General features: G+C 45.0%; 1 protein-coding gene across 5 annotated transcripts in view; it reads right to left on the bottom strand.

Annotated features, from left to right (window-relative positions):
- LOC137891710 (CUB and sushi domain-containing protein 3-like) overlaps positions 1-26,908 on the bottom strand; it is a 197,386-nt gene that overhangs the window by 38,698 nt on the left and 131,780 nt on the right. For 3 of the 5 annotated variants that reach the window (XM_068736464.1, XM_068736461.1, XM_068736460.1), the window contains 14 exons: positions 25,792-25,969; positions 22,373-22,518; positions 21,783-21,863; positions 20,831-20,944; positions 14,754-14,942; positions 14,315-14,473; positions 12,777-12,965; positions 10,294-10,479; positions 9,193-9,387; positions 8,311-8,484; positions 6,569-6,742; positions 5,747-5,920; positions 3,232-3,417; positions 2,064-2,237 (listed from right to left, as the gene is read on the bottom strand). In XM_068736464.1, the coding sequence (XP_068592565.1) occupies positions 2,064-2,237; positions 3,232-3,417; positions 5,747-5,920; positions 6,569-6,742; positions 8,311-8,484; positions 9,193-9,387; positions 10,294-10,479; positions 12,777-12,965; positions 14,315-14,473; positions 14,754-14,942; positions 20,831-20,944; positions 21,783-21,863; positions 22,373-22,518; positions 25,792-25,969 (2,319 nt within the window). The remainder of the gene's footprint in view (positions 1-2,063; positions 2,238-3,231; positions 3,418-5,746; positions 5,921-6,568; positions 6,743-8,310; positions 8,485-9,192; positions 9,388-10,293; positions 10,480-12,776; positions 12,966-14,314; positions 14,474-14,753; positions 14,943-20,830; positions 20,945-21,782; positions 21,864-22,372; positions 22,519-25,791; positions 25,970-26,908) is intronic. The other 2 variants (XM_068736465.1, XM_068736462.1) reach the window with 1 other exon arrangement.

A 26,908-nucleotide genomic window follows, 5' to 3' on the forward strand; every position in this document is an offset into this window, starting at 1 on the left:
CCATTCGTTTTCCTCTCAGCAGCTGTTAAAGGCTGTGCTGTTGCATCGTGGCTCAGCTCAGCACATCTTTTCTGTTTAGCTTGAGAGTCACAGAGTCACACAGTCATTTATTGGGACGGGAATCGTCTGGTCACTGACCCAGGACTCTTATTCTGCGGCACAAATTCCTCCACAGGGGTTTACTCTCTAAACAGCAATTGCTCTTTGACAATTTAAATACTTGGGAACAGATTCATGTTGGCTTTACTTATCTCACTTTTCAAGTGATGAATTGATGCTGATTAGTTTTTGGACAAGCTAAATGAAATGCACTGAATCTAGTTTGCTATTAAATGTGTTTTGCCCAGATTAAAGCAGAGTTTATTGGCCGGGTTTCTCAGAAACAAACATGGGCAGCAGATCTACTGCTGGTGATGCACAGCTCAGAGTGAGTGATGAAACGAAATACAATGAAAATCCTCACTTTCCTTGTTTGTCGTAACACCAGGATGTCGATCTACATGCAAGCATCTCCACAATATATGCCACATTTCTTTTAAATACTAGGCTGGTCTACCTTGCAGCACTCCTTCTTTTACAATGCATTACAATTACATGCTATTTTAGATTTGAAGGCTGTACTTTCAGGCCTACAGACAGCAGATAATTATGCAGCCACAAACAAAGAAATACTCCATAACACCTCCGCGTCACTCCTTCCATTCTGCTAAACTAAATAAGAAAGAAACATCATGAAAACTCCGACGGTGAGATGGGTTTGAGTCTCTGCAATCATGGGAGTTTAACTTCTTGACTGCCCCGCTACTTTCCAACTGTCTCAGTAAATAGAAAATGTTGAAGGTGAGTGGAGAGTTTGCACTTCCATTTAAAGGAGAAGAAGAAGAAGAAAAACACAGTCATACGAGTCTGCTTACAAACATTACTTCTGGGTCAGTGAGTTGAACAAACCAAGTGAACATTGAGTAAAGAGAATCCACTTAAATGGTCAGGAATGCTTAAGTGAGATGGGAAGACCACAGAGGACTGAGGGGGGGGGGGGTGTAGTTCTGCAGACGTAGACTACACTTTCTTTCAAGAGAAGAGCCTGCAACTAAATGTGCTGAACGCTGGACACAGAAGAGTCTGTTTTGCGTTCGGGTTAATGTCAGGGGTGGGATCCTAACTCCCCACCACTGAATGGAATGAATGGGTCATCGTTTGGCTTATTTTGTACTTTGACAGTCATCATCAGCCACATGCAGATACGTCAGATTAACCACAACAGTGCCTGTTCTGAAAAGTGAAATGCTCTCTACTGCTTTGAGTAGAGGGGCGATCTGTGGACAACAGTGGTCAGATGTTTTGTTATGTAGGTACACTAGAAGAGCCACACAGTTGGCTGATTAATACGCCGTGCTCGTTTGCTCTCTACACAGGCTCCAGTCAATGCCAGGGCTCCCAGGTACTAGATGTTTGGGTTTTGTTTGCAAAACTAATTCTGGCACTAATACAATGGAGTTTGAGAAATTGCATTTAAATAATTCAAACGCGACGTGTCTCTCTAGAACGCGTGTCCTGATTAGTCTGGATAATCCACAGAGATTGCTGTGAAAAGTTTTTTAACGACTTACTACCAAAGAAATAGTCCTTATGAGAACTGTTGACAGCGGGCTCTGTGGAGTATTAGGGCCATTGTTTCTCTAAAAGAGAAAATGTAGCTGCTGAATTTTTTAAGAGTCATCTTTTATTGCTATGAACTACACAAACAGAATTCCATTAAACTCCATTATATTGGGGTGATGGCATTAACCTCATACAAAGATATCTCAAAGCCCGGGCAAACAGCAGGAACAACATCTGTGTGGCTTGATATCAGAGGTGAGTGAGGAAATATGCTTTAATATGTTCGGGTAAACAGAGAACCTCTGCGTAGGAAGCCAAGTTAAAATAAAAGCAAACTCTACTTAACAAATCAAACCACTATCACTCTGTCATACGACACTGACCTCAGTGTCATAAGGAAGAGTGAAAGAGAACGACTGTCGTGTGAAAGCATGCAGGGATGCTGGTGTGTGTCTGTGTACCTGAGCAGTGGGGCAGCGGGCCGCTCCAGTGTCCGTTCAGTTGACAGGTGAGTGATGAGTCTCCTATGAGCTGGCGGTCTCCGGAGCAGGAGTAGCGCACCGTGGAGCCAAAGGTAAACGTCTCGCCGCTCATCGCTCCGTGGGGAGGCGTGCCTGGGTGGCTGCAGTCCACCTCTGCATGACAGAGTGAGGAAATAACACCTTCTATGGCTCAGCAAAAAAAAAGCACCGGTCACAATGACAGTGGAGAACCCGCTGTGTTCTACCGCTAGAACAACAAATAAAAAGCAATGCACGGCGTGATGAAAGAGGAACATGCATAATCAAGAAATGAGTCTATAAGCAGCTCAAGCAACTGATGTAATATTGTATACACACTCAATAAAATGCTGACTGGATTGTTTTCAGGACTAACATCTGATTTGGTACGTCGCTCGCTGTGCTTCTTTATTATTCTTCTGACCTTTACACATGTTCGGGGGTGCTGTCACTCACTCGGCTCAGTCTCATATTGCAAAGGAAATGCCAGCAAATCTAATTTCTTAACAAAGAGTCAGTGAAGCCCGGAGACGTAAATAAACATTGGAGACAGACTCCTGTGTATCTCTTTAATTAAAATTCCGCTTGATGAAGTAAATTCCGTGCGTCATCGCTCTTCCATGACATGAAGGGCTTTCTGAGCCCGTGTGCTAAATGCAGAGTTTTTACTCTCGATCGTTTCACTAGAAATAGGTCATTACTCGTTGGCGGCCTCACGCAAAAGTAGAGTGCATGAAGAGCCAGGTGTCTAAGAGCGACGTTTAAACCTCAGATAACCCCTACGTTTCATAGACTGCTGGTTGGTTTTGAGGGAACATTAGCTATAGCCTGAACAACTGGCCCTATGACAGTTTCTACGTCTCTCCATTAAGCACAGCGCAACATAACCATAAGCCACTGGGGCATCGAACATTACACAGATGCTCTCAGCCACAGCATTTAGCAACTTGTGCCATTTAAACTCAAGAAGCAAATGAGGACACAAACAAGGTTGTGGACACTCAATAGAGAGTGAAACTCTTGCATCTCTTGCTTCAATTCATTCACTTTTGCACCAAATACGGAGAAAATTGGTGCATTTATGACAATGTCAACAATGTGATTTGCCAGTTAAAAGTAGCCACCGTACCGATGCACTCCGGCAGAGGTTTGTCCCAGTGGCCCACCGGCTGGCAGGTGAGCACCGACGAGCCGAACAGGTAGTATCCCGGGTTACAGTCGTAGAAGACCACGCTGCCGAACGTGAAGATGCCGTGCTCGATCTTACTCTCCCGGATGGAATTAGCAGGGATCCCTGGATCTGTGCAGTTCACCACTGAATGACACAGAGAAGACGTATGTTGTTATGCCATCATGAGTCATTCAATTAGTTTAATCACAACGGGAGAATACAGACAGCAGAATCCTGAAAGTATAGCAATCAAATACATTTACATTACTGCAAGGATTTTATTCTGCTGCGTACTTGAAGAACAAAGTGTTGTGTTCCTGTGGCTCTGAATGGAGTCTTATCTACGCTCTTTACCCTCATTCTTCCTCAACATGGGTAAAAAAAAATAAATAAAACAGCACATATATTAACAGGCATGTGGCAATCTGCCCAATTAGCTCCACCCAGCATCTTCACTGGGGATCTGACTTTTCTTTCCTGGAAGCTTTGCAGTCTCCTTTGTTTGGAGCCTCATTTGCATGAATTCTATCTGTCAGCACGCTCCCACAGCGAGTTAATAATAGCACTGTTGATATGACCCGATCAGTGGCCTTTTCTGTTTATTTAACAAATAGGAAGAGAAGTGAGTTCAGGCTATATTTAAGCATTGTCAATGATAATATCACCTAATGCTTCCTGCTGGAAACAAAAGAAGTGAAAGGCCCGTCTATTGTCACAGATTCACAAACATCCATTCAAGAGGCAGCTGAAGTCTCTAAAACCGCACCGCTTGTTTAGACAGCTGGAAACAAATGAGGGTGAAATTAAGCTCAGAGCAACATTTAAATTAAATCAATAATGCTAATGTGCGGAAAAGCTATCTAACTGTGAGAAAATCTTGGTGGAAACAAACACAGATTTTGACAAAGGGAGTCATGACAGTTTAATGTGATTTCACTCTTTTGATCTTTTACCAGGTCCGTCTCTATGGTGCCATTCACAGTAATGAAAACGGTGTCTCTTCACATCTGACTGCCAACGAAGACTCATGCCAAGAGGAGGGATATTTTTAAATGGGCAAGGTCTGGCAAATGTAGCCTCGGTCGAGTAGAACCAGAGGCAGCAGACCAATTAAAGACAGAATGGATATCACTTAAATAGGCCTTCTGTAATTGGGTTTTAATGATTACTTCCTGATCTGTTACCTTGTCTTATAGAAGGTTTAAGCCAGTTGAGATCACATGTACCTACATTTATCCCAGCTTCACACTGCAACAAATATCTGTAATGCTAGAAGCATTTTTCAAAAGGCAAATATGAAAAAAGCTCTTCTTTCTCCCCCCAAAGAATTGTTAAAATAAATAGCTTCCATCATTCTGCATCACATATCTATTGTCGATTTCCATTGGAAAAAATGGAAATGGTGGAAAATATATTCGGGGGGGGAAAAAAAAGCATTGTCAAACTGTCAAAATGATTTTGGGCACACAAGAAAAGACTGCTCTGCTATGGTCCGTCTGCAGCGCCGCTGATTGTTACGCCCCACTAATGAGCCTTACCTGGGCAAACTGAAATTGGACACAGCTAAAACACAGCCACCGTCTGACACTCTCAATAAGACGCCTTCCACTTAATGTACTCGGAGTTTCCTGCCATCAAAGTAATCTCTCCCTGCAGCGAGCCTTTTGGTAACAACCGGCAGTAAAATTGTAGAAACAATTCCCCATTTTCTCTTCCCTTTCCATACATTCAGCTGCAAGCTCGTTACTGCCATTTCCCCGCTTCTGCTCCGAGGCAAGGGCTCCAGATGTTGTTGCCTAATGCTTTACTCAGACAAGTAGAACAGATATGGACTTTTCTCACTCGGATCAATAGATGAGTGGACGCTACCTCTATCCATCCCGCTTCTGCGTCTACGCCCGTGCAAGCTGGCGGTCACTGGCCGCCGACTCCCGAATGATCACGATGCATCTGCCGGCTTCAGAATTCTTCTGGTCATCCTAAGCGTCTGATTGCCGAACCATCGCAAAGCACCGGCAAAAGCCATTTCATTCGGATCCAACGCTTTGGCTGGATCCTACTCCTGCTCGCTGGCAGCTACCCGCTCTACTGACGGCTGGCCCGCCTCACAGGACCAAGACTCAGACAGAAGTGGCTTCTGTTGTCAAACATGAAAACACCTCTAGTTGTAGCGATGCACTGACAGGAACCCTCTTCAGAAATGGATAATTGCAGGTGGTTAATGAGATGCATATGGATGTGATAAATCTGTTAGTTCCAAATTCTTGTCGTAATTCTTGCCCCCCCCCCCCCCCCCGTCTGTCTCGTCTCCTAAGGCAATGTCTGTGTTTTGAGCCTTGGCTGAACATGCTGGCAGAGACGAGCAGCTTTTTAGTTCAACTGTCAAGTTACATCTGCATCCTTCTGATACTTTGAGTCAGTCCAGCTGCCAATCATTCATCCGTTCCGCAGCAGCTCTGGAGCCGGACCTTACCTCTGCACGTCGGCGGCTGCTGGCTCCACTGGCGGCTGGCCTGGCACTGGGCGGTGGAGGGCCCTTCCAGGGTGTAGCCTTTGTTGCAGAAGAAGCGCACCACATCATTGTAGTTGAAGCCGTCGCCCGTGGTGCGGCCGTAGATGGGGCTACCTGGGTGGCCGCATGTGACGGCTGAAGTTGACACGCGTCACCCAGGGACGTGTCAGAGGGGAGGAGGGAGAGCGGAGGATGGAGGATGAAAGGACACAAAGGGAGGGTGAAGCAGAGGGGGTTAGGAAGAATACAGAGCGTGTGGAAAGAGAGAGAAAATTCAATAACCATGATCAATAGGTGGCGTACAGTGACACCTATCATAGGAATTTAATTATCATATAATTAACCTCAAAAGGACAATAGGGTAATTATGAATCAAGACATGATCTCGATTTAGAAAGGGTAAACAGCACATTTCACATCGCATGCCATCAATAGGAGAGTAGGAGATTAAGAATCACATCATGAGGATGAGCATCAACTACTGACTCCAGAGCTTCTACAGCTGGAGGAGCAGGACGCCTTTTAACACAGATTTAAATCTTTAACATTTTTATCAATTGATTCATTTTAATCAATTCATCACGTTTGATTAACTCTTTCTTTTAAATACAAATGTACCTATTAAAGGCTCCTTTGTAAAATGATCAAATTCAAATCCAGGAACGACAGATTCAACCGTCTCCGTCAGCTCTTTCCCCATCTGAAGAGAAACTCCGGCGTAACGCACACCTGACCCCTCTTTGCAGTCAATGAGGCGGTGAGAATTGGTGTTGAAGTACTCACAGATACAAACGGGGAGCTGTCCAGACCAGTTGTGGTCCTGCTGGCAGATCCGCACCGAGGAGCCAATGAGCCTGAATCCAGGGTTGCATTGGTAAACCACCGTGTCTCTGTAGCCAAAGTTTTCCCCGATCACCTGCCCGTTCACGATCTGCTCCGGTAGACCACAGTGACCGGCTGCAGGGGAAACAAGCGGCATTGCAAAAATGACGATTGTAGCGTCTGAACAGTTCAGTTGTAGCTAATGTGGGGGGGGGGGGGGGGGGGGGGTCAACTGTAGCACTTTGCATTAGAAGTCATAATTGAACTATAGCAGCCAATCATTCATGTGGCGCAATACTTAAGTTCAGCTCTCCAGTGATGGAGAACAGCAGCAGTGGTGTCCACTGAACTAATGGAAGATAGTCGCGGGGTAGAAACACAATTTTGATTGTGTTATCACGTTTGAATAACTTTGCATTTTGACAACTGCATTAAACAATGAAATGAGGAAACTGGTGATTTAAAAAAGGTCTTGGAGTAATAACGCCGGCAAACAAATTTTGTTTGTGTATTCATGAAACATATTGGATTGGGAAAAGTATTTTTCAGCTCATTATCTCCGAATTATCATTTCTAAATTCATATTGGCTTCAGCTTCTCTGATGGTGACAACTCAGCTTTTTCTCATCTACAGTAGACAGAGGGACGCCTGTGAAACGCCTCTAAATCTGTGCGGCACGCTCATGCACGTAATCCTGTTACGTTCAGCTACAATAACTGCCTTTCGGAGACGAGACATCTTGCTGAGATTTCCACTGACACTTAAAACCTGGGAAATTGCCACTGACTGTGAGTCTGACTTCCCTAATTCACCCGCGCACCCAAAAACTCAGCCGAGCATTTTATTCTCACACTCCACTTGAGAGCAGCCAGATTGTATGAAGATAGCGCCGAAGTAGGCGACTACACCGAGAGGGCCCTGGCTACGTTAAGCCCCGACAGCCACGTCACTAAACGGGAGAGCCGCCCTTCTTTTAATGAACTGAACCGATCTCGACCGGAGCTTGGAGCGCTGGAGCCACAGCGCTGATAAACGGGCCGCTGCATGTGCGAGGGGAACCGTCACAGTCTGCTGCTGTGTGGGTGTGAATGCAGCTCAAGTAATTACGCACGTCTCATTTTCCTCCACGGCGCAGAGCCGAGCTGAGCCGTCGTAAGCTAAGCTGTAGCCTATTTTCTTGTTTATATATCTTAACAACAAGCTCAGATTGTGCCGGTACAGCTTGGCAAGTGTCTCATAGAATCAGGCCAGGCTCGGCTGTATAAGCGCTCTCTCCCATTTAACAACAAATCACACTGACTCGGGGGGGCTCTACTGTACAGCGCCACGCTTCAATCAGTTTAAGTTTGTTCGTTGCCTTCACTGTTCGTTTTTTACTTCTTGCTTCCTGCAATGTCTGAAACAGTGTGATCTGTGCCAGCCCAAAGGAAAGGAAACTATAAAGCCAGCACGATGTCACAACCACACACACCACAGACATCTTTCTAAATATTCCTAGTAATTGGCCATACACACTTGGCAACAGAACCAATTATAGCCACCCTCTGCTTCCCCATCTGGTTCTATTCTGGGCATGTTGGCCCAACCCAACAAAAAAAAAAAAAAGAGCTTCTATGCTGTCCGAACAGATCGCCAGCAGCGTTTGACCCTGGTCCAGGCTGTCCTTTCATGAAGTTAAAGAGAACATTAAGACCCTGCTTACCCAGGCAGTGAGTCTCCATGCCGCTCCAAAGGCCGGAGAGGAGACACTCTCTCACGGCAGATCCGGCTAAAACGTAGCCAAGGTTACAGCTGAAGATGGCCGACGCTCCGAAGGTCGTTTGGGTGCCAATTTTCTTCCCATTGGAAGGCGTAGGTAGATCTCCACAGGAAATGACTGCAATTAGATGAAGACGATAGTAAGGAGAGGATGGAGATCAAGACACCGGGAGAGTGAGCGAGAGAGAACAAGAGAGAGAGAGAGAGAGAGAGAGAGAGAGAGAGAGAGAGAGAGAGAGAGAGAGAGAGAGAGCAAGACGAGATGGAAGTTGGCTTAAATCTTCAGTCAACGGGAGAGCGCAGTCATTTACACCCATCTCGCCGACCTTAATGCAGTAAAAGAGTGACCTGTACTATATCATGGGGAGGATAATGATGGTGTTTGCCTTTGAAGCAACATCTTTCATCACGCTGGTTGGCATCTCCTTTTGCCGTTACACAGGCTATTCAGCTCTTTTGCTACTCAAAAAGTAGCTCCCACGGCAGCACGGAAAAGCTTTTATTTCCCATTGCTGCAATGAACCTAGGCTGAGACAGGAGAAAATGAAGAGCAGAAAGTGCACCATCGAGCTGTTAATTAGGTGAGCTGTGAATAAGGCACTCAATTCTTCAAGTCTTGCAACATCATAATCCATGAATCCAGTGTGCCGGAGGCGAGGCGGGACAATAGAATAGAAGGAAATGAACCTTTGTATTCAAATAGTCTGAAAGTCTGTCTTTCCTATGAAACTAATGACACACATATACAGTTCATTTGTGGACTTAGTTCATTGTTTATGTGAATGTGTGCAATCTGCAAGTGTCGATTTCACGCGTCGCCACTCACTTCTACAACGAGGCCTTTCGCTCCTCCAGCTCCACACCCCGTTAGCCAGGCACTGGATGTGGGCGGGGCCAACGCGGTAGTATCCGGGGTTGCAGGTGAAGATTATTTTAGTTCCGTACTCGTAGTGCGAACCGTTGACGATCCTCCATTTCCCGTGGTCCAGAGAAAAGGAGCTGAGACTAGGACACATGATGACTGTGCCGAAGGAAAGGAAGGTGGTGGGGAGCGGACATTGTTAGTGATACACACACACACACACACACACACACACACTCACACACACACACACACACACACTCACTCACACACACACACACACACACACACACACACACACACACACACACACACACACACACAGCTGTAAGTAAACATATGTACCAACCCAGCAGTGTAGAACAAATAGAAAGAGTTTCAAAGGAACACTTTAATCTACATTTGAATTGTAATCAGTTGAACAGATGAATCCGTGTAAAATGAAGTTTTTCTGCTGTTACTGAATACAAATGTTCTTCCACAACAAAGCCGTTTATGAATTGGCATTCTCTAAAACCAAATGAGTTAAAAAAAAAACAACAACTGTGTTTCCCTTTGAGACACACGTACAGCAGGGATACACACCGGTCTCAATGGTAAACAGTGTTGTCAATCACTCCTTCAACTGACTTTCACACTTGGAGGCGTCACACTGGCATGTAAAGCACTCACCCCAGCACCAAGCTACAGATTTCCTTTCAACTATTCCTCCTTTTCATCCATCCATCTAATCATCACTACCCAACAAGTTAGTTGTGTTCGTAATGAAACCACAACGCCTGGTTCTGTTGGGACTGCAATCCATATTCCATGACACCTTCCTTTACAGAGCAGTGTTTTGTTGGGACTGATTGATATTCCACAACTCCTCCAGAGAATCGTTTAAACTCTCGCCTCTTCTGTCTCCCGACACAGCTGTCAAACAATTCCAAAATCAGTGTCTTCTCCATAACTTTCCCCCTATCCTCATCTCTCAACTTCTCCTTCCCACTGCTCAACCGTGCGATGGGTTGCGGTTATCCCACCTCTCTAAATCCCCCCCCCCCCCCCCCCCCCCCAACTCACCGATGCATCGGGGAATCTTGTTGTGGTTGCTCCAGGTGCCGTCTGGCTGGCAGACTGTGGTCGTCAGCTCTTTGGAGGAGAGCCGGTAGCCGCTGTTGCAGAAGTAGGTCACCCGTGTGGCGACGGAGTAATCAGCGGCGAGCACACCTCCGTTCACCGGTGCACTGGGCACACCGCACGACACAGCTGTAGGCGGCGGGAGGACGGTTGTCAACACACAAGACACATACTGCAGAGAGTTGCAGAGGGACGCCTGACAAACAGGCACATGCTCTTTTAAAACAGTATGTATAAGCAGATAAGTGTTAAATACATGCGTATGTACTCACGCGAGTGTGCAACCCCTTTGTGGTACACAACAATGTCAATTGTTGGTTATGTAATTCACATGAGCAGCTATGTGTTCCTTTGTTATTTTCCTTTCAAATGGTTACAATTAAAATATGTAAAAACCCCAAAAAAGAAAATGATTGCTCAACTTTGACATTGAACGTCTCTCTCTCTCTCTCTCTCTCTCTCTCTCTCTCTCTCTCTCTCTCTCTCCACTATGATGTGTCGCAGCAGGGAAAGCACAGCTGTTATTAGTAACATGAATAATGACTGCATTGGATTTAGTCGAGCCAGTGCCATATCTCTGTTGTGTGTGTGTGTGTGCTAGCTCACTGGACCACTTAATGGAACCGAGCCATCGTTAACGGAATGAGTTGCACCTGTGCTTTTCCTGCGACGACGAAGTCAAGAAGTCTCTTACGGGGTCACCGCAAAAGTGCGACGTTCCCCCGAAAAATGAAAACAGCACGCCCACCACCGCGGACGAGGATTTAGGAAAAACACGAGTATTTACACCCACCCAATGCATTTATAATAATGACGCTGGCGTGCTCGAGTAATGTCAACACTTAACCGAGTCCTTTGCTTACTGTAATTATTAGAGGCCATTGAATCCAAAAAAAAACTGCTCTTGAAATTTCACCAACTAGAGAAATCCATGTGTTGTATATAGGCCTGGTCCCTTGAGGGCGGAAGTAGTCCAACACGCTGCAGAGAGGGATGCTGTCAAAGACAAAGTCCTCATTACTCTTCTAAGGTTTCAGAATATCTGTCATGTCAGACAGTTAGCTTCTTTACCAATACCTGTTCAACCGTGATTTTAATTGGTCAGAGGGTAATTTGAGAACGGTGACGAGTACATGTAACTAGTTTCAACAGTAACTCTTCAGAGGAAGACTCCCCCACACAGCGCTGTGTCCTTGCCCCTACACACAGAGTGAATCTGGGTTACTGTGGCCTCAGAGCTTAAACCAGACAGAAAGCTCAAGATAGTAGGTTTCAAGGTGTTTATCATCAGAGCCAAGTCAGACCGAGAGAGCAGAGCGGGGGAAACCAACATCTGCAGGGCCAGACTAAACGGGAACAGTTATGCAAACACACATATGATAAAATGGAGCAGCACTGGTAGCTGCATACTGAGAAACATCAAAGGTAGGAATATGCCAGAATGGCCTGAAGCCAAGACATTGCCCCTCACCACCCCATGAGAGAATCAATCAACATTCATTTGAGAGCACTGCTAAGTCACAATCTAACAGATGTTAATCACAAGCTAAACCAAACACTTCTCCACACTGCAGACGGGAAGTTTCAATGTTAGAAGGGTGAATTCTGTCTCGGGTCAGCGGGCCTAAAACCTTAGTTTAGGTCTGAGACACATGGATTAATACACTGTACATTATCACACACAGGGTTGAACATGCTGTCATGTAATCTCCACCATCTAGCAGACAGCAGATGGACGGCGTCTACATGAATACATTAGTTCGTCTGCAGCCACGGTTAGGTTGAAGCACTTTGGAAAAGCTATGTGCAATTATCAAAATAACAGAATTAATCACAGGTGTGAAGTTTTTCTGAAATCATTTTATAGTACATGACGTACATATTTAGATTTCAATGCATCACGCTAAAAATGCAATTGAGCACACCATCTGCTGCTGTTTGCTGCTCTGTGAATGTGTGTGTGTGTGTGTGTGTGTGTGTTTGTGCTAGTGCATGCAATCATGCGCACGTAAATGCACACATTTCACATGTGCGCATCAAAGAACCCAATTAGTTGAGTGAGACCCAACAGCAGCAGACAGTGCATGCTAATGGCAAGTTAGCCAAAGTAATTTGAAGAAGTGGAAATTGACAGACGAAAGGAGGATTGATTTCCGTTTCCTTTCCACCTGACGGGGTACTGGCTCTCAATCAGGCGGGATTCAGTTCAGCTGCTAACAACACAGGAACAGGGCTTGGGCTGAGACACCCCGGTGCCTTAAGCGCCTGCCTGCCTGTCTGTCTGTCTGTCTGCCTGTCTGTCTGTCTGTCTGTCTATCTGCCTGCCTGCCTGCCCGCTGAGCACCCAGGTGCAGAGGCAGTGAAGAACAGGGAGAGAGGCAGGCTCAAGTTGGAAATAAAAAGGCTGCCAGGGCGGATGTGCTCACCTTGACACGCGGGAACCGGCGCATCCCAGGCGTAGTAGCCATAGGTGGTCTTCTTGCACACAGCAGTGCCCTTTCCAATCAGCTTGTACCCCCTGTCGCAGGCCCAGCGCACCATGCTGTTCAGATGACCCCCGGTCTGGCTCACTACAAAGCCGTGTTGTGGGGAGTCTGGGGTACTGCAGTACATCGCTGCAATAGAGAGGAATAAAGGAGCAAGGGAGAGGAGCGAGATGAATGGCAAGGCAAGGGAGAGGAGCGAGAAACAGGAGAGAAGGTGAGAATGAAGTCAAGGAAGGGGAATAGAGAACAGATAAGCAGATGTTTACACAGACACAGACACAGAGAGAGAGAGAGAGAGAGAGAGAGAGAGAGAGAGAGAGAGAGAGAGAGAGAGAGAGAGAGAGAGAGAGATTAACAAAGCTCCTCTAGAGAAAGACTCAGGTGAACATTTTAGTCACAGTAAGGCTCCATTTTAAATGCAGAAAGATAATGAAGGAAGACGCCCGAGGAGTGTCACATCTAGTTAACACTCACTCAGGCGATGTGCCACACAGCAAAGGAAGTCCTCAAAATCACATTATTACTATTCCTCTCCTGGACTTATGGGCACGGACATATTCAATTTGATTTAACTCATGCAATGCCGGCGCATCCTGCAGTTATTTGTTCCACAGCCTTCCTTTCTCTCATCTTACAGCCAAGCCAACACAGAAGAGGTAAATTAGATTTCCAGAATAGGAGCGCTGAACAGCCGATGGGACAGAAAGTCCCAGGGAGGACCGTGTGCTTCACTAACGCCGTCAAACGCTCTTTCAAATCAGCACGTCTGGGAGATAGCATGTGATAGCACACGCTGGGTTCAGGGCAGCTCCTGTTCAAGTCAATCAAGTCATGGAGGAGCTTTCTCTACAAAATTCATCACACCGACTTGCTTTCAAAGTAACACACTAGTATATTAAATATAATGGAGAGGCACAACATGAAAAATAAATGTCTTTTGTGCTTTTTCATAATTATTGATGCATTTCAAATGGAAGAAGAGTCCCTATGATGCTCTTGCTTAGCACCACTTGCTTTATTAAAGAGACAATTAAGAATTTAAAACCTTTTTTTAAATTAAGGAGTGCAAAACAGCATGGAAGCCTTCCAGTGACTTTCCTCCTGCCTCATGGTTGTTGTGTGAGAAAACATCTCCTATTGTGATCCATTATCATTTCTGTAGAAATTCAAAGTATTGTTGTAAATTAACTGATATTAAAAACTCAATAAATAACACCCCAGAGCATCACAGCACACTGTGATAAAAATCATGGGGTCACATTGTATCTGCAGTAATAAGCAGTCGCTGCAGCAGAGGAAGGTTCAATGGATATTTGGCCCTGCTGTAGTGTTATCACTCGTACAAATGAAGTGTCTCTACACAGTGCTTACAATGAGTTGTAAACCCATGACTTTTATCACCATGCTGTAGTTTAGAGACAAAATATATTCAAATAGCTCTAATAAAAAGAGAATATGATTATAAGCTGGATACATACTTTGATACTCACCCACGTATCTGATGTGGAAGCCGCGTCGGTTGGTGCCGTGATCAGAGGACCAGCGCAGCAGTAGCTGGTGACCCGTGGTGGTCAGGCTGAAGGGAGTTTCAATGTCACCGCTGAGCGACGCCAGGCTCTGGCTGTAGATGTTGGGCCCTGAACGCACACAGACAGACAGACAGACAGACAGACACACAGACACACACACAGACACACAGACACACACACAGACACACACACACACACACACACACTCAATTTACCAGAAACAGAATCTGTGTCGAGGACACGTTTCACTGTAGACAGACATGAAGGTGCATCTATCATAAAGCCATCAGACTGACGCATACATTTCAGCCAAGTAGCATTTTTGGGGATTTTGCTAACTTCATTTTTACCATAGACCCCCAAACCACAAAATTCCAGCAGAACCCACCATCAAATATTTCCAAGATGTCAAACTCCTTCTCTGTCTGGAAGAGTTCAAAGTCCAGAGTCATGTTGTAGCCCTTCTCCACGTTGATCAGCCAGGAGCACATCTGGAGATTGGGGTAGTTATCGGGGTAGCCCGGGCTCAAGATCACCCCCGTCGAGTCGAAACGCACCTCGTGGGCTGGACATTGGACTGGGAGAAGAAAAAAAACGACAGAGGTTGAAAGAGGGAGATGAAAACCGAGCGGAGGCAGAACACAGACGAGGAAGAGTTCTAGGAGAGGGGAGGGAGGAAGGCTCCACTGTGACAGAAGAAATTACACTGAAAGAATAACTAGTGCTGGAACAATTACATTTCAGCCAGACTGATATTGCACCTAAAGGCTGAGCTGGTGAGTCGGCTGTCGTCACCAGACCCCCTCCCCCGATATCAATCCATCACACAATAATACACAGAAGGTGAGACGGCCAACTTTCTATGGAAAAACGTTGTGTGCGCGTGAGAGAGTTCATGTGTATCAGCTCAGAGCATTCCCTTCATTTCCTGTCGGCTGGCATGTCTGAAATAATGACAGTTCTGTTTCTCTCCGCTCCTTTTCCTGCTGGCAACAGAAGTCTCTCTCCTGGGCCACTAGTGAAGAAACATGACGCATATAAAAGGTTAATGCGAACAACTGTTCCAGATGAAAAGGTCACTGGAAACAATCGGACATATATCAAGAGAAAAAGTTACCGGGAAAGAATTGTTACATAAAGCAGCATGCATATTCCTGCTGGCGAGTCACTGCGGAGGCTTCAACTAGAACAGCCTTTGGCTAGAAAGATAACGGGCACATTTGATCTCCACAAAACAAGTCAAAGTCAGTGATTTTCTAAATAATGCATTTCTTAAATCACACAATACACCAGGCCCTCTGTGGGAACAGAGGTCAGTACAAATGTGTCATAACATTATCTCAAAAATGAAGAAAATATGTAAATAGTACAAGAAAAGCGTAGCAGGTTCTGTAAATGACAGGATGAATATCTATAGAAAAGTGTACAGATTTCATTAGAGTGGCAATAAATCTCAACTGGATCTGTTCAGAACATAAATTAGCACAGCGATGTAAAATAAAATAGCAGTGTCTCTTCACTCCCATGTTCCGTGACGATCGATATTTATACTCCAGTCAATGAATTACCTGACGAGCTCTTCATTAACGCGATGCTCTGAAACGAGCTGAGGAAAGCCTGCAGGCTGCGTTTGTTCATGAATTTACATTTTTGACACAATGACCCAAACGCATATTCACATATTGCACAGCGCACAAGGGTGAAGCGCACAAAGGAAAAGCAGGATTTTGGAGTCACTCTGCACAGTGGTGGGAGGTAACGAGCGAGGTCGGTAGTCAGGCTGTCACCTGTTGCTTGTTTCGGTTTTAAATGTACCGTTACTTTAACCGTTAGTCACTCAAACGTTCCTTTATTAAAGGAGCCGGAGTGCTTTTCTACACAGCTCAGAGGCCTGATTTTGCTATGAGCAGGTCTGCAGCGGGAGAGTTCAGAACGGGCTCTTCAGCTGGTGCTGCTGCATCAGTTCAGACGGCTGCTTTCTCAGTACCGGCGGCAGCAGGAGCCTCTGCTTCCACTGACGCCGGTGGTCACAGAGCCAGCTGCAAGGAGATGTGCAACATTTGAAAGTAATCGCTCCTAAAAACTGCTAATTTTGTTTCTATATCATTTTCATCCACATAATTACACTAAGGGGGGGGGGGGGGGGGGGGTTTCACTGTACAGATCCACGCTCCCTGCAGCACTTTACCTTATTGGATGGCTTTGAGATGCACATGAAATAGACTCACTGGATAGGATCTTATGCACCGCACATAGAGCCATCTATCTGGAAAGAGGTTCTTTTTTTTTTAAAATAATTGAGCCCCCAATGCTTGTTTAATAAGCCAACGTTGCCAGGCAACAAACATAACTCTATCCAGTGCGCACAGTTGTGGCTTAAACTGCTTTGCCTCAAAACTTTATGTGCAGGGATTTAAAACATGAATCACGAGAGGCTTAAACCAGTTTCAGACACCTCAATGCTGCTACTTTATAAAGATGGGCTTTTAGGGGACCATAATCAGGAGAGGACGCTGCTCTGAAAGCAGAGTGAAGCTTACGATGTATTCATATGGTGATTTGGCTAATATACAAATGTAGACCTCTGTACCTTAGTGTCACACAAATGTAAGGTACCGTTATCATCATACCGGCTCAAATACTGTACTATTATAAACATGGTAGCTTAAGTAATAGGCAGATTATTTCCATTTTGTTTTTAAATCTAAAAGAACAAAAGAGTAATTTTGAATTAAACTGCATTTCTAATTCAATTGTATCTGCATTAACAAGTGAATACGTATAATAACCAACCATCCTCAGATGGTGAGTTACACTCAGGTGAGACCCTTACATGTAGTATTGTATGGAGATTTGCAATGAAGCGTATGCAAAAATGATATGTTTGAAAAGATCTGGCATTGGCATTTGTTAAATCTTGCAAACATTGCAAGACGCGTCGCAGTAATTACTTGTGCAAACCCCCAGTTGTTGATTCTTTTGCTCGGCACGCCGTGCGTACGGAATGACAACGACCGCTGCATGTCCACGGCTACAGGGGATCTTACAATGAAGCTCACTGTAAGTGTAGAGAAGAAGAAATTAGAGCAGAAAGAGTTTTTCATTAGATTTTCGGTTACATGAAAATCAATGAGAATGTGAAGACCGACATGACAACATTAAACGGATTGGACACCGCATCGATGTGGCAGATGGTTTACCAAGCAAACACAGCAGTCAACTCAATTGTGGCTCTATCCTCGATCAAAGCTCCTGCACAGCCTTCCTCATAGGAACGCAGAGCCGAGGGAAATGTCTCCACAAGCAGGGGTATTTGGGGGTGAAATTGCATAGCCGTGCAAGGACACTTCAGTGTAATCTTATGTGCATAAAATGACAATTAACAGAAGGGTTGACAGAAAACAAAAGCGGAATGGGGGAACACAGGAGAATTCTTTTTCCTGCTCTGTCGGCAAGCTGCCGACAGGAAATGGCCCCTTTACAAGCTTACTGTAGCAGTCTCTTGGATGTGAATAGCAGGTCAACTCAAATTAAGTTCAATTTTACATGTCCCAAGGAGAGCAATTAGTTTCGTGCTAGAGGTGGCACAAGGACATAACATATCCAACACAAGAGGATGTAATGAATTCTTGACTACAATAATGAGGTGATCCATGAAAATGTCAAACAACGAATTACTAACCCGGACGTCCTGCGACGGTACTAACCGAGCCCATTTGATGCTCAACGCAGGTGGTGAGGAGCCGTTTGATGGAGATGTATGTATGATACCTACTATACCTCTATGATAGACACTTTTAATACGTCCATCACTGACAGGACCTCATTTACTGTAACTTGCCTGTTATCTGCTTTAGTAGATTCCTTATGTCTTTTCTCATATGACTCAGATGTTTTATACACAATATGTCATTTGCTGTGTTCCATCCACATCCATTGACTTGGCGGTGCAGCGCACGCTTCACTGTGACGTACGAGAGTCTGTGCTGTCCAACGTGTGACCGATCACTTTGCACAAGACAAACCAACTGAAGAACAATGTTGTGTTTGTCCCAGAACAGTCCCAACACGCTTTGCCCATCCGACTTTGGCAGGTTAATTTAGTCACTCAAGTTAAAGCCAGCGGAATCATTTTGAGTGCAGAATGCACGTTTTAGCAGATCGGAGCTAGTTGGTCTTGGCAGAGCTCTCGGTGTAACGGTAACACACGAGAAGGTGAGCTGGCAACGCCGACGCACCGGGAGGGCTCGAATGTTTCAACTCTGGAGTGAATGACTGCCCTCACTTGGCAGGAAAGAAACAGATCAAATTATTTCAAACTATTCCTATTGTTATGCCCGACATGGTCGCAATAACAAAAGAAAGGAACAGTGAAAGTAAGCATTGGAAAACATTTCACAGCAGTTCCATTACTGTCATGCTTAACACGACCGTACATCTGCATGCCAGACAGGCATGATGCAGTCGTGTCTGCAGTGAAGCTTTTCTCTCTCCACTCTCTCTGCACCGTCTAACAAGCTAATAACATGCTGCAGGACTTCACCACCCCTTGTGCTTTTATAAATTATGAATTTTTAGAAAATGCCCAATGCAGTACAAGTAAAGGTAGGCCCTGTTGTTTATAGGACTCCCACGTACTCCCATGAAAATGTAATAAAATGACCACGCGTTTGGTCTCTCTGACATCTGTGAACACACTAATAGCATCATTGGCAGCGCTGTAGCCTTTATGAATAAAGCATAGGAATATCTTCCAGGGCTTGGATCAGTGATCAGATCACTCAACTTAAGCTTTGCCATCACACTATCTCAGGGTCCCCACTCCTGGGGAATGAACTCTAGGAAAGACGGCGATCTTTCGCCCTACACTATTCCAAGACGTGCGGTCTATGGCTGTGACATCGCTGCTTACATGCTTAGAAATGATAGAAATAATGGAAACACACCTGCAGATGCAGAACGCTTCACTTTATTGCTACAAAAGTTAACCATGTCATGTTATGGTCCGTTTTACCTTGGCGACGCAGCATTAGAACAAAGTCAAAAAAGGGCCGTTAGCCAGTATGAAGGCGGTGTTTAGTTCTCTTTCTTTATTGTCTCTCAATAATGCCCGACAACACACATTGAGACCGTTGCTCCGAGCAACCATTGAATCATAAAACTTAAACCTTTTGTAGGTAAAACAAGCCAGCGATCACAACAGCTTTAGCAACCAAAATAAACCGAGAGCAGCCTAGTCGACATAATGTTGTCTGTAAACTACCATTTGAAAGTTAATATGATGCTGAACATAACTTGGCCCTTTCAGATGGCAATGCTTGGGGAGCTCTGACAGATAGCATGGCGGGTAAAGGAGAGCAGGAGCGCGGTGAAACGGGTTTCATTTCCAGGACATTTCACTTCTCCTCTCATTTTCCAGGACGAGTGTATCTGCTGCTTTACTTATGACACGTTCCCTTTACTGAAATGAAATCAGGCAAATTCTTACTTGTAAAAGCAAAACAATGTCAGCCGCAAAAAACGCTACCGGGTAAGAACCAAGATGTCAAGTCATACATAAAATAATAACAGTCAGGGATGAGCAAATAGGTTCCAAATCGCTAGTCCTATTGGAAGATGCTTTATGAACGCAGGCTCTGGGTCTGAACGTCTGACGCGATTACTCATAGTTTCTGGAAACAAAAAGACAGAAACGCTCATCAACTCAGGACTAGACAAAGGACTTAAGGGCCCTTCAAAGAAGGCCTCTCCACGGGGAATATGAGGTTTCAGAGCGCTCTGCTGTCTGAGGCAGAGACGTATTGGCATGACAGGCAGGCTTTTGGTCTAAACAAAATCTCTGATGCAGACAACACAGACGCTTCTTTTCCTCCGCTTCTCGTTTGAAAATCCATCTTCCGGAAAAAAACAAAAACATGCCCAGGAAGACATTATACATCAATCAAATCCACGGGGCCATTTGAGCAAGGATTTAAGGGGTAAAATATAAGCTCCCGTCTTTCTGTGGGGAACAGCAGCCTGGACCGGCCCCATCTACCTAGAAAAACACTTGTCGATGAAGACTGCTGATCTGTAGTGCGATTCACGCTGATCCTTCACAGTCAAGTGCTGCTTCTCGGGGAGCGTAGGCCTGTGATCTTGGGTCAGTAGTAGTAGGACTCTGTGAGTCTTGACAAATTAGAATAGAGACGTGGCTCTACAGACTGCCAGCAGGAGCCTGCTAGAGGGGGCCCTGCTGGCAGTCTGTTAAATGATGCATCAACAGTGGGCGCTGCTGACTGCATCCAACCTTGGCAGAGTGGCGTCCAGCACACCCACAGAGGCACACATACATGAACATGGATAGGTACACACACACGCATGTGCATAGTGCGCACACACACACATTTGAACGCACATCGAGAGGAACACCTGCAAACTACAACATTTATAAAGCCCCACAGAAAACATATTGGATAAACCAACCTTGACAGAGTGGTGGGGGTCCATCCATCTGTAGCCTCTCTCCAAGTCGACAGGTCAGGATCTCACTGCCCACCAAGGTGAAGCCTGGCAGGCATGAGTACCGAATTATGTCCCCTGTGAAGTCATTTACACCCACAATCACACAAACACACACAAGCCGGGAGTGGATATGAAAAACACACACATCCATTCATTCGCCCACCCAACCACAACCACAACACACACACACACACACACACACACACACACACACACACACACACACACACACACACACACACACACACACACACACACACACAGAAGTGTTAGTAAAAGCCTCCTCACTAGCAGCACTTGAAACAGTAATCAACAACACATTTTCTAATGAAGATTGACGTCCCCTTAGCGAGCTGGAGGACTGAAGGCACTTCATTACAATACAGCCGCGCACTTATACACGAACGCACGCACTCACATATGAAATCAAAACAACACTTAATTCTAAAGACACAAAGTTAGGCAGCCACTAGCCATATAATTTTCAATTCAGACAAACAAACAGCTTCTAGAGATATTTAGGCCTTGCACTCAAACTAATATTCAATTGCAAAAAGTATGAATAGATGAAAAAAGGAAAGAAAGCCAAAGAGCACATTGCAAGTAGAGATAGTGAAGGTTAAAAAAATCTATTATACATTAATATACATACATTTTTTAAATGCATAACAAAGATGTCCACGTGAATATGTACTACAGCCAAAGCTGTTTCAAATTGTGAAATCGATATATGGAGTAATATGTTAACAAAAAGATACAAAATAATTAATGGATGAAACATTTGCTCCGTCTATTCCTATTTTTTTGTCCCGTGTCCACGGCCGTCCAAGCAAATTACCTCATGTCTGGTGCAAATGTGTTTTATTACGCACTGTCCCCGTGCAGCAAACAAGCAGAATGAGATAAGACAAACCTATTTCAAACTCTTCATCGTCGGTTAGGATTGTAGCGTTGGCAACGGGAGGGGGTGGCTGACATGTTCTCAGCTGGTATGCTGTTGGGAGAGGACAAAGGCTGAAATCTGCAACAGTGCATGTTGTATGCACTCAAGTGTGTGTGTGTGTGTGTGTGTGTGTTTTCTGTTCTACCTGCAGAACATTCTTTACTCCTCCATCACGCTGACACTTGATTAGATCACACATTGTCATCTATCACTGCTCATGATCATCAAAAAGCATCACTAATTTAGCTGGAATGGGGCACACTTCATTATTAATCAACTTCTTTCCGATGGGGCGTTTTAATAGGCATAAAAAGGAATTCATCATTCATCATTACACAGAAGTGGAAGCAATACCATGCACCAAAATGAGAAAAGCTAAATAATGACTCGTAAAAGAGGGAAAATTAAAGGCGCTCCTATATAGAAACTCCGTTCTTTAGTGGTCCTCATTACCACACTAGAGTTCCAGCAAAGTGGAGGAGTAAAGCTCAAGTAAATAGGGGTCATAACGGCAGTGCGGGACAAGGTCTTTACTTAGCTGGTATCAAGGGGGAGGTTACCGTAATACTGCAGCACAAAGAAGCCGCTGGTGCTGAAGTCGCTGTGGAACTTGATGAGGACCTGGTTGGCGGTGGTGGACACGCCGTCCTGGACGGAGCTGCCACTGAACTGACCGATTTGAGGCGAGGCCTGGTCGGGTCCGTCCCTGAATACAGAGAGGGGGAGAGAGATTGAAAGAGTGAAGGGAGGAGGAAGACAGAGGGAGAGGGGGAGAGGGAGAGAGGGAGAGAAGAAAGAGCGCAAATGGTTTATGAATAAACAGCCGTCATAACTTGCTGGGATCAAAGAGCAGGTCTAGTTATCCCCGAGCAGTCTTACAGACCCAGCAGTCGTTCTGAAAAACCTGAGAAAAAGTTTTACATTAATCAACACCGTCAAAGTAAAAGTTTAGCATGAGTTAACTGATGAGGCAGTACAGCACTGGAACTTTTGCCTCCTCCAGCCATGTTACATATTAATGGGGAATACATTTTTTTTTTTTTTTTTTTTTTTAAATCGATACAGAATCCTGCAGAAATGTGCAAAATCCACAACCGCGTTTGTGACCTCTTTTTTCCTTGCAAAACATTCCTTCAAATGGAGTTGCGATTGTTGAGACGTCTGTCGGTGCATGTGCATAATCAGGGTGTGTGGTTCTCACGGCGCTTCACACGGTTAGAGACTGTACGGGTGAAGCCCTGAACTGAAGAACGCCATGTACCCTACAAGGAGCCGTAGCCCTGGGAATCAAAATGGAATTGAATGGTAATGACCTTTTTGATTTTCACTCTTTATGGAGTGTGGGTTGTTGTCTGTTAAGGGTGGCGATGTCTATGGGAGTGTATACTTTTACACTAAATGTCACAATGTGTCAAAGATGTGACAAAAGTAATACGTTTCGAGTGATGGAAACAAATATACCAATTCCTTAAGGTAGTTATGAATTACAAAACAGATAGAAAGATAGGAGGCTGGGGTCGTAAAAGTCAATGAAGTAGTTTTTGTCATGTTGCCAGAGGTGGATGAGATGCTGAAGGCCCTGAATGTTATCAGCCCGTCGTGCCTGACGCGTCTCTTGGACGGCGTCCACCTATGGTAGTTGAAGGGAACGACTTCAAGTATCTATGGGCCTTGTTCCCAAATGAGGGTACAATGTAGTGTGAAATGTCGTGTTGAAAATGGAGCAACGCCTGAAGGTGAAGTTCTCAATTTACGGATACAAAGAGCTGAAATGAGCCGCCTGTGCAGGTTGGGGTCATAGAATGAGAAGACAGAATACGGGAGCTCGAAGTAGACCTGCTGCGCTACTGCTCCTCCTGAAAACAGCCAGTTGAGGTGGTTCAGACATCTAATGAGGATGCCTCTGGGACGCCTCCCCGCGGAGCTACATCAGGCACGTCCAACTGGGAGGAGAGCCCCGCAGCCGACCCAGAGCTATGCTTACACATTCTAGCTGAGCTGGACGGGCCTCGTGATCCCCCGGGCCATGCCGGAAGGAAGTGGCTGAAAATGGAGGGGCAGATAGAGGCAGGGGTTGGCCGACATTTCTACTGAGGGAGCTAAACCCATTATTATCTCTGGCTCTCTAGGGCGAGCGAAAGCAAAGTTTCATCATGACTCCTATTTCAGCAATATTGGATTCAAAAGACTCCTACATCTATGTGATGATGTACCTACATTTGTCATGTCATGTCATTTGGTAATGGTACGTTATTATATCGTGACATGTCTCCCTATTGCGATGCACAACTAAATGTACTGAGAATCCCCCATCCCAAGGTGAAGAGATGGCTGGATGGCTGTGGGGTGATGATGGAACACGTTGTTTGCAATAAAGCCATTTATGAGACGGGAATTAGCTGCTGACAGCACAGAACACAGAAGCACCTCTGCTAATGAGAGCAGCCTTCTGAAAAAAACTGCCGTGATCTCTACTCTGAAATAAGCTGCCTAAATAGGGTGGATACTTTTTTTTGGGGGGGGGGGGGGGGGGGGGGGTGTGTGTGATGCAGCATGCGCTTCTTTTCAGAAGACAGTGCTTTTCTATTATGTATATATAAATGCCATTTTTCCACAAGAGAAAAGTGTTTCATTGCTGGCACTTTCGGGTAGCTCCAGGCCTCTTCCCGTGAACGACGTACATTAAATGTTTTTTTTTTTTTTGTACGTGTACCTTTTAATATATTGTATATTAAAAAAAAGTCTTAGCGCAATTTCATTTCAGAGTGATCAGCAAAATGGGAGACGGCAGTCAGGCAAGGAAATGAAATGTTGCCATCAGGGAACAGATTGTTTATGTGCTTTTTCATTTGAAAACAGTAGTGCCAGTAGCTCCCTCCTCCCCGACTGTATGCTGGAAGGCATTCCCCTCCTCCATCACAGATGAGGTGAGGTCCATGACCGCCTGAGGCTTACTATTCTACAGAGAGCGAGAGGGAGAGACAGCCACTGGACTGACAACAGGCAGGAAGCACAACACCGTTTACCGCTGTGCAATTATCTGAAGTTTCTACATACTAACAAGCATCCACGATAACTCAGAGCTGGTGTTCTTTACGGAACAGTCGCTGGGGAGGAGGGACACGCACGGGGACTCAGACTTCACTTCGGTTTCTCTCGTTTCATCGCGTACCAGAATCTGTTTTGATTTAGCAAAGGTGGGGCTGCTGGAATAGAAGTTGTCAGGGAAAGTAAAACTGAATCCACAGATTTCCAGACGGATGGCTGTTGGCTCATCTAAGGCGGGTGTCACATCGAGAGCTGTGAGCAAAACTTGTCCAACTGGCCTAAGGCCTTAAAAAGCTGAATTCCTTTCACAGCGCAGCTATGATTGAGGGATTGCCTCCACACAGCTCTCAACATGGCAACAACTTTGAGTTGCAGTGAGTGAGGGAGATGCTTGACCCGACTGGGTGCTTTGGCTCACGCTGTGCTGTGAAAACACAGTCTGTACGCTGTGTCTGTGTGCTGGTCTGTCACGCTCTCTGTCATTTCTGCGCGTTGCTTGTTCTCAGTGTTTGATTGTGTGCAGTCTGTGAAAGCAAATGATCCTCTATAGAGGACAATAAAGAGTGAATCTGAATCAATACAGAATATTATCCTGAAAAATAAATCTTATTACACTCTGCAGTTTTTCCTTGAGTAAAAAAAAATAATATTAAACTTCAGTTGTCAAATCTTTTGGGAGCTGCTCTATTATCAATGCACTGTGTTTGCTAGAAACTTGGTGGACACTTTAACGAGGCTATGTTTTGTGGCTGTAGTATTGCTTGTATAAAATATTTGTCTCAGTTTCTAAAGTTTAAGCAAACATCACTATTAATTGAGAGAGACCGCCTCCCAATAACTCTGCATGCAGCCGTGTGTGCAGACGACTGTGTGTGTTTGATGTGTGCCACAAGCTGAATAACGTCATATGGAGAGAGAGATGAAAACGTACCACACAGTGATGTAGTCATAGATTGGCTCCGTGTTGATAACAGAGAAGTTGATGTAGATGCCGTAGCCAGGAGGCACTCGGACAGTCCACATGCAGTCCTGGAAGTGTGGGTACTCAGCTGGGTGTCCAGGAGAGTAAATTGTGCCATTCATGGATGTTACGTTTCCCCCACAGAGAGCTGGAGGGAGACAGAGAGAAATCAGAGCGGCTGGATAAAAATACAAAAGCCAGTCTTTGATTTACCTCAAGTCATAAAACTTGCTTTTATGACTGTATCGCCACTTAACTGTTGATAAAACAAACCATAACTGTGTGTTATTGGGTTATCACTGAGATACTGGGGGGGGTGCACCTGTTAAGACAACTGCAGGGGGTGGTTAGTGTTTGCTGCGAACTTGAGCAGTTCGGACACTAGAACTCCCCCGTCATATCCCTTCAGAGGGAGCGTGTTAGGAGCTGACATCGAGTCAGAGGGGATCCCTACACAAATAACATAACTGTAAACTTGACAACAAGCGGGACAATACGCCATCTACGGAGGAAACAGAACTATTTACCACGTTCTGGGACAAATACCAAACTCTTTCATTATGTTACCGCTTCACTTAACCGACGAGAGGAAAGCCGTCGTTTATCATACCTGAGCAACAACTGGTCGGCGTCTACTTTACAGCAGAGACAGGTGTAATCAGCTTTGTAATAAAGACTCCATATATCTCCATATATCATTACGTCGGGCTGTGTCAGATTATAGTTCAGTAAAGTGGCGGCAGAAGTGAGTCAGATGCTTTCATGCGCTAGAATAAAGGACAGGACTAGAAGCAGACTCAAAAACCTACATTCTTCTCTTCAAAATAACTTCAAAGACTTTATTTTTAGCATTTCCGTCTTCACTTTAGTCAGCTTCTCAGAGAGTAGCGCGCATTACTTTCTCAAAGATTTGTTTGCACACATATTTTAACATATTCCTCCACTAAAGTTTGAGAAAACTGAGAGAAAATATCAAATAAAAGGCATTTCATGACTGATAAATACAGTTTGTTGATACTGCAAATGTACGTTATTTGGGAGAATGTAGGTCTTGGGAGTTGCATATGAACAACACTCGCTAGAAAAC

This window comes from Cebidichthys violaceus, unplaced genomic scaffold, assembly GCF_023349555.1.
Source record: "Cebidichthys violaceus isolate CVI_PGR_0920_01 unplaced genomic scaffold, fCebVio1.0.p SCAF_7, whole genome shotgun sequence".
In the NCBI taxonomy this organism is placed as follows: domain Eukaryota; kingdom Metazoa; phylum Chordata; class Actinopteri; order Perciformes; family Stichaeidae; genus Cebidichthys; species Cebidichthys violaceus.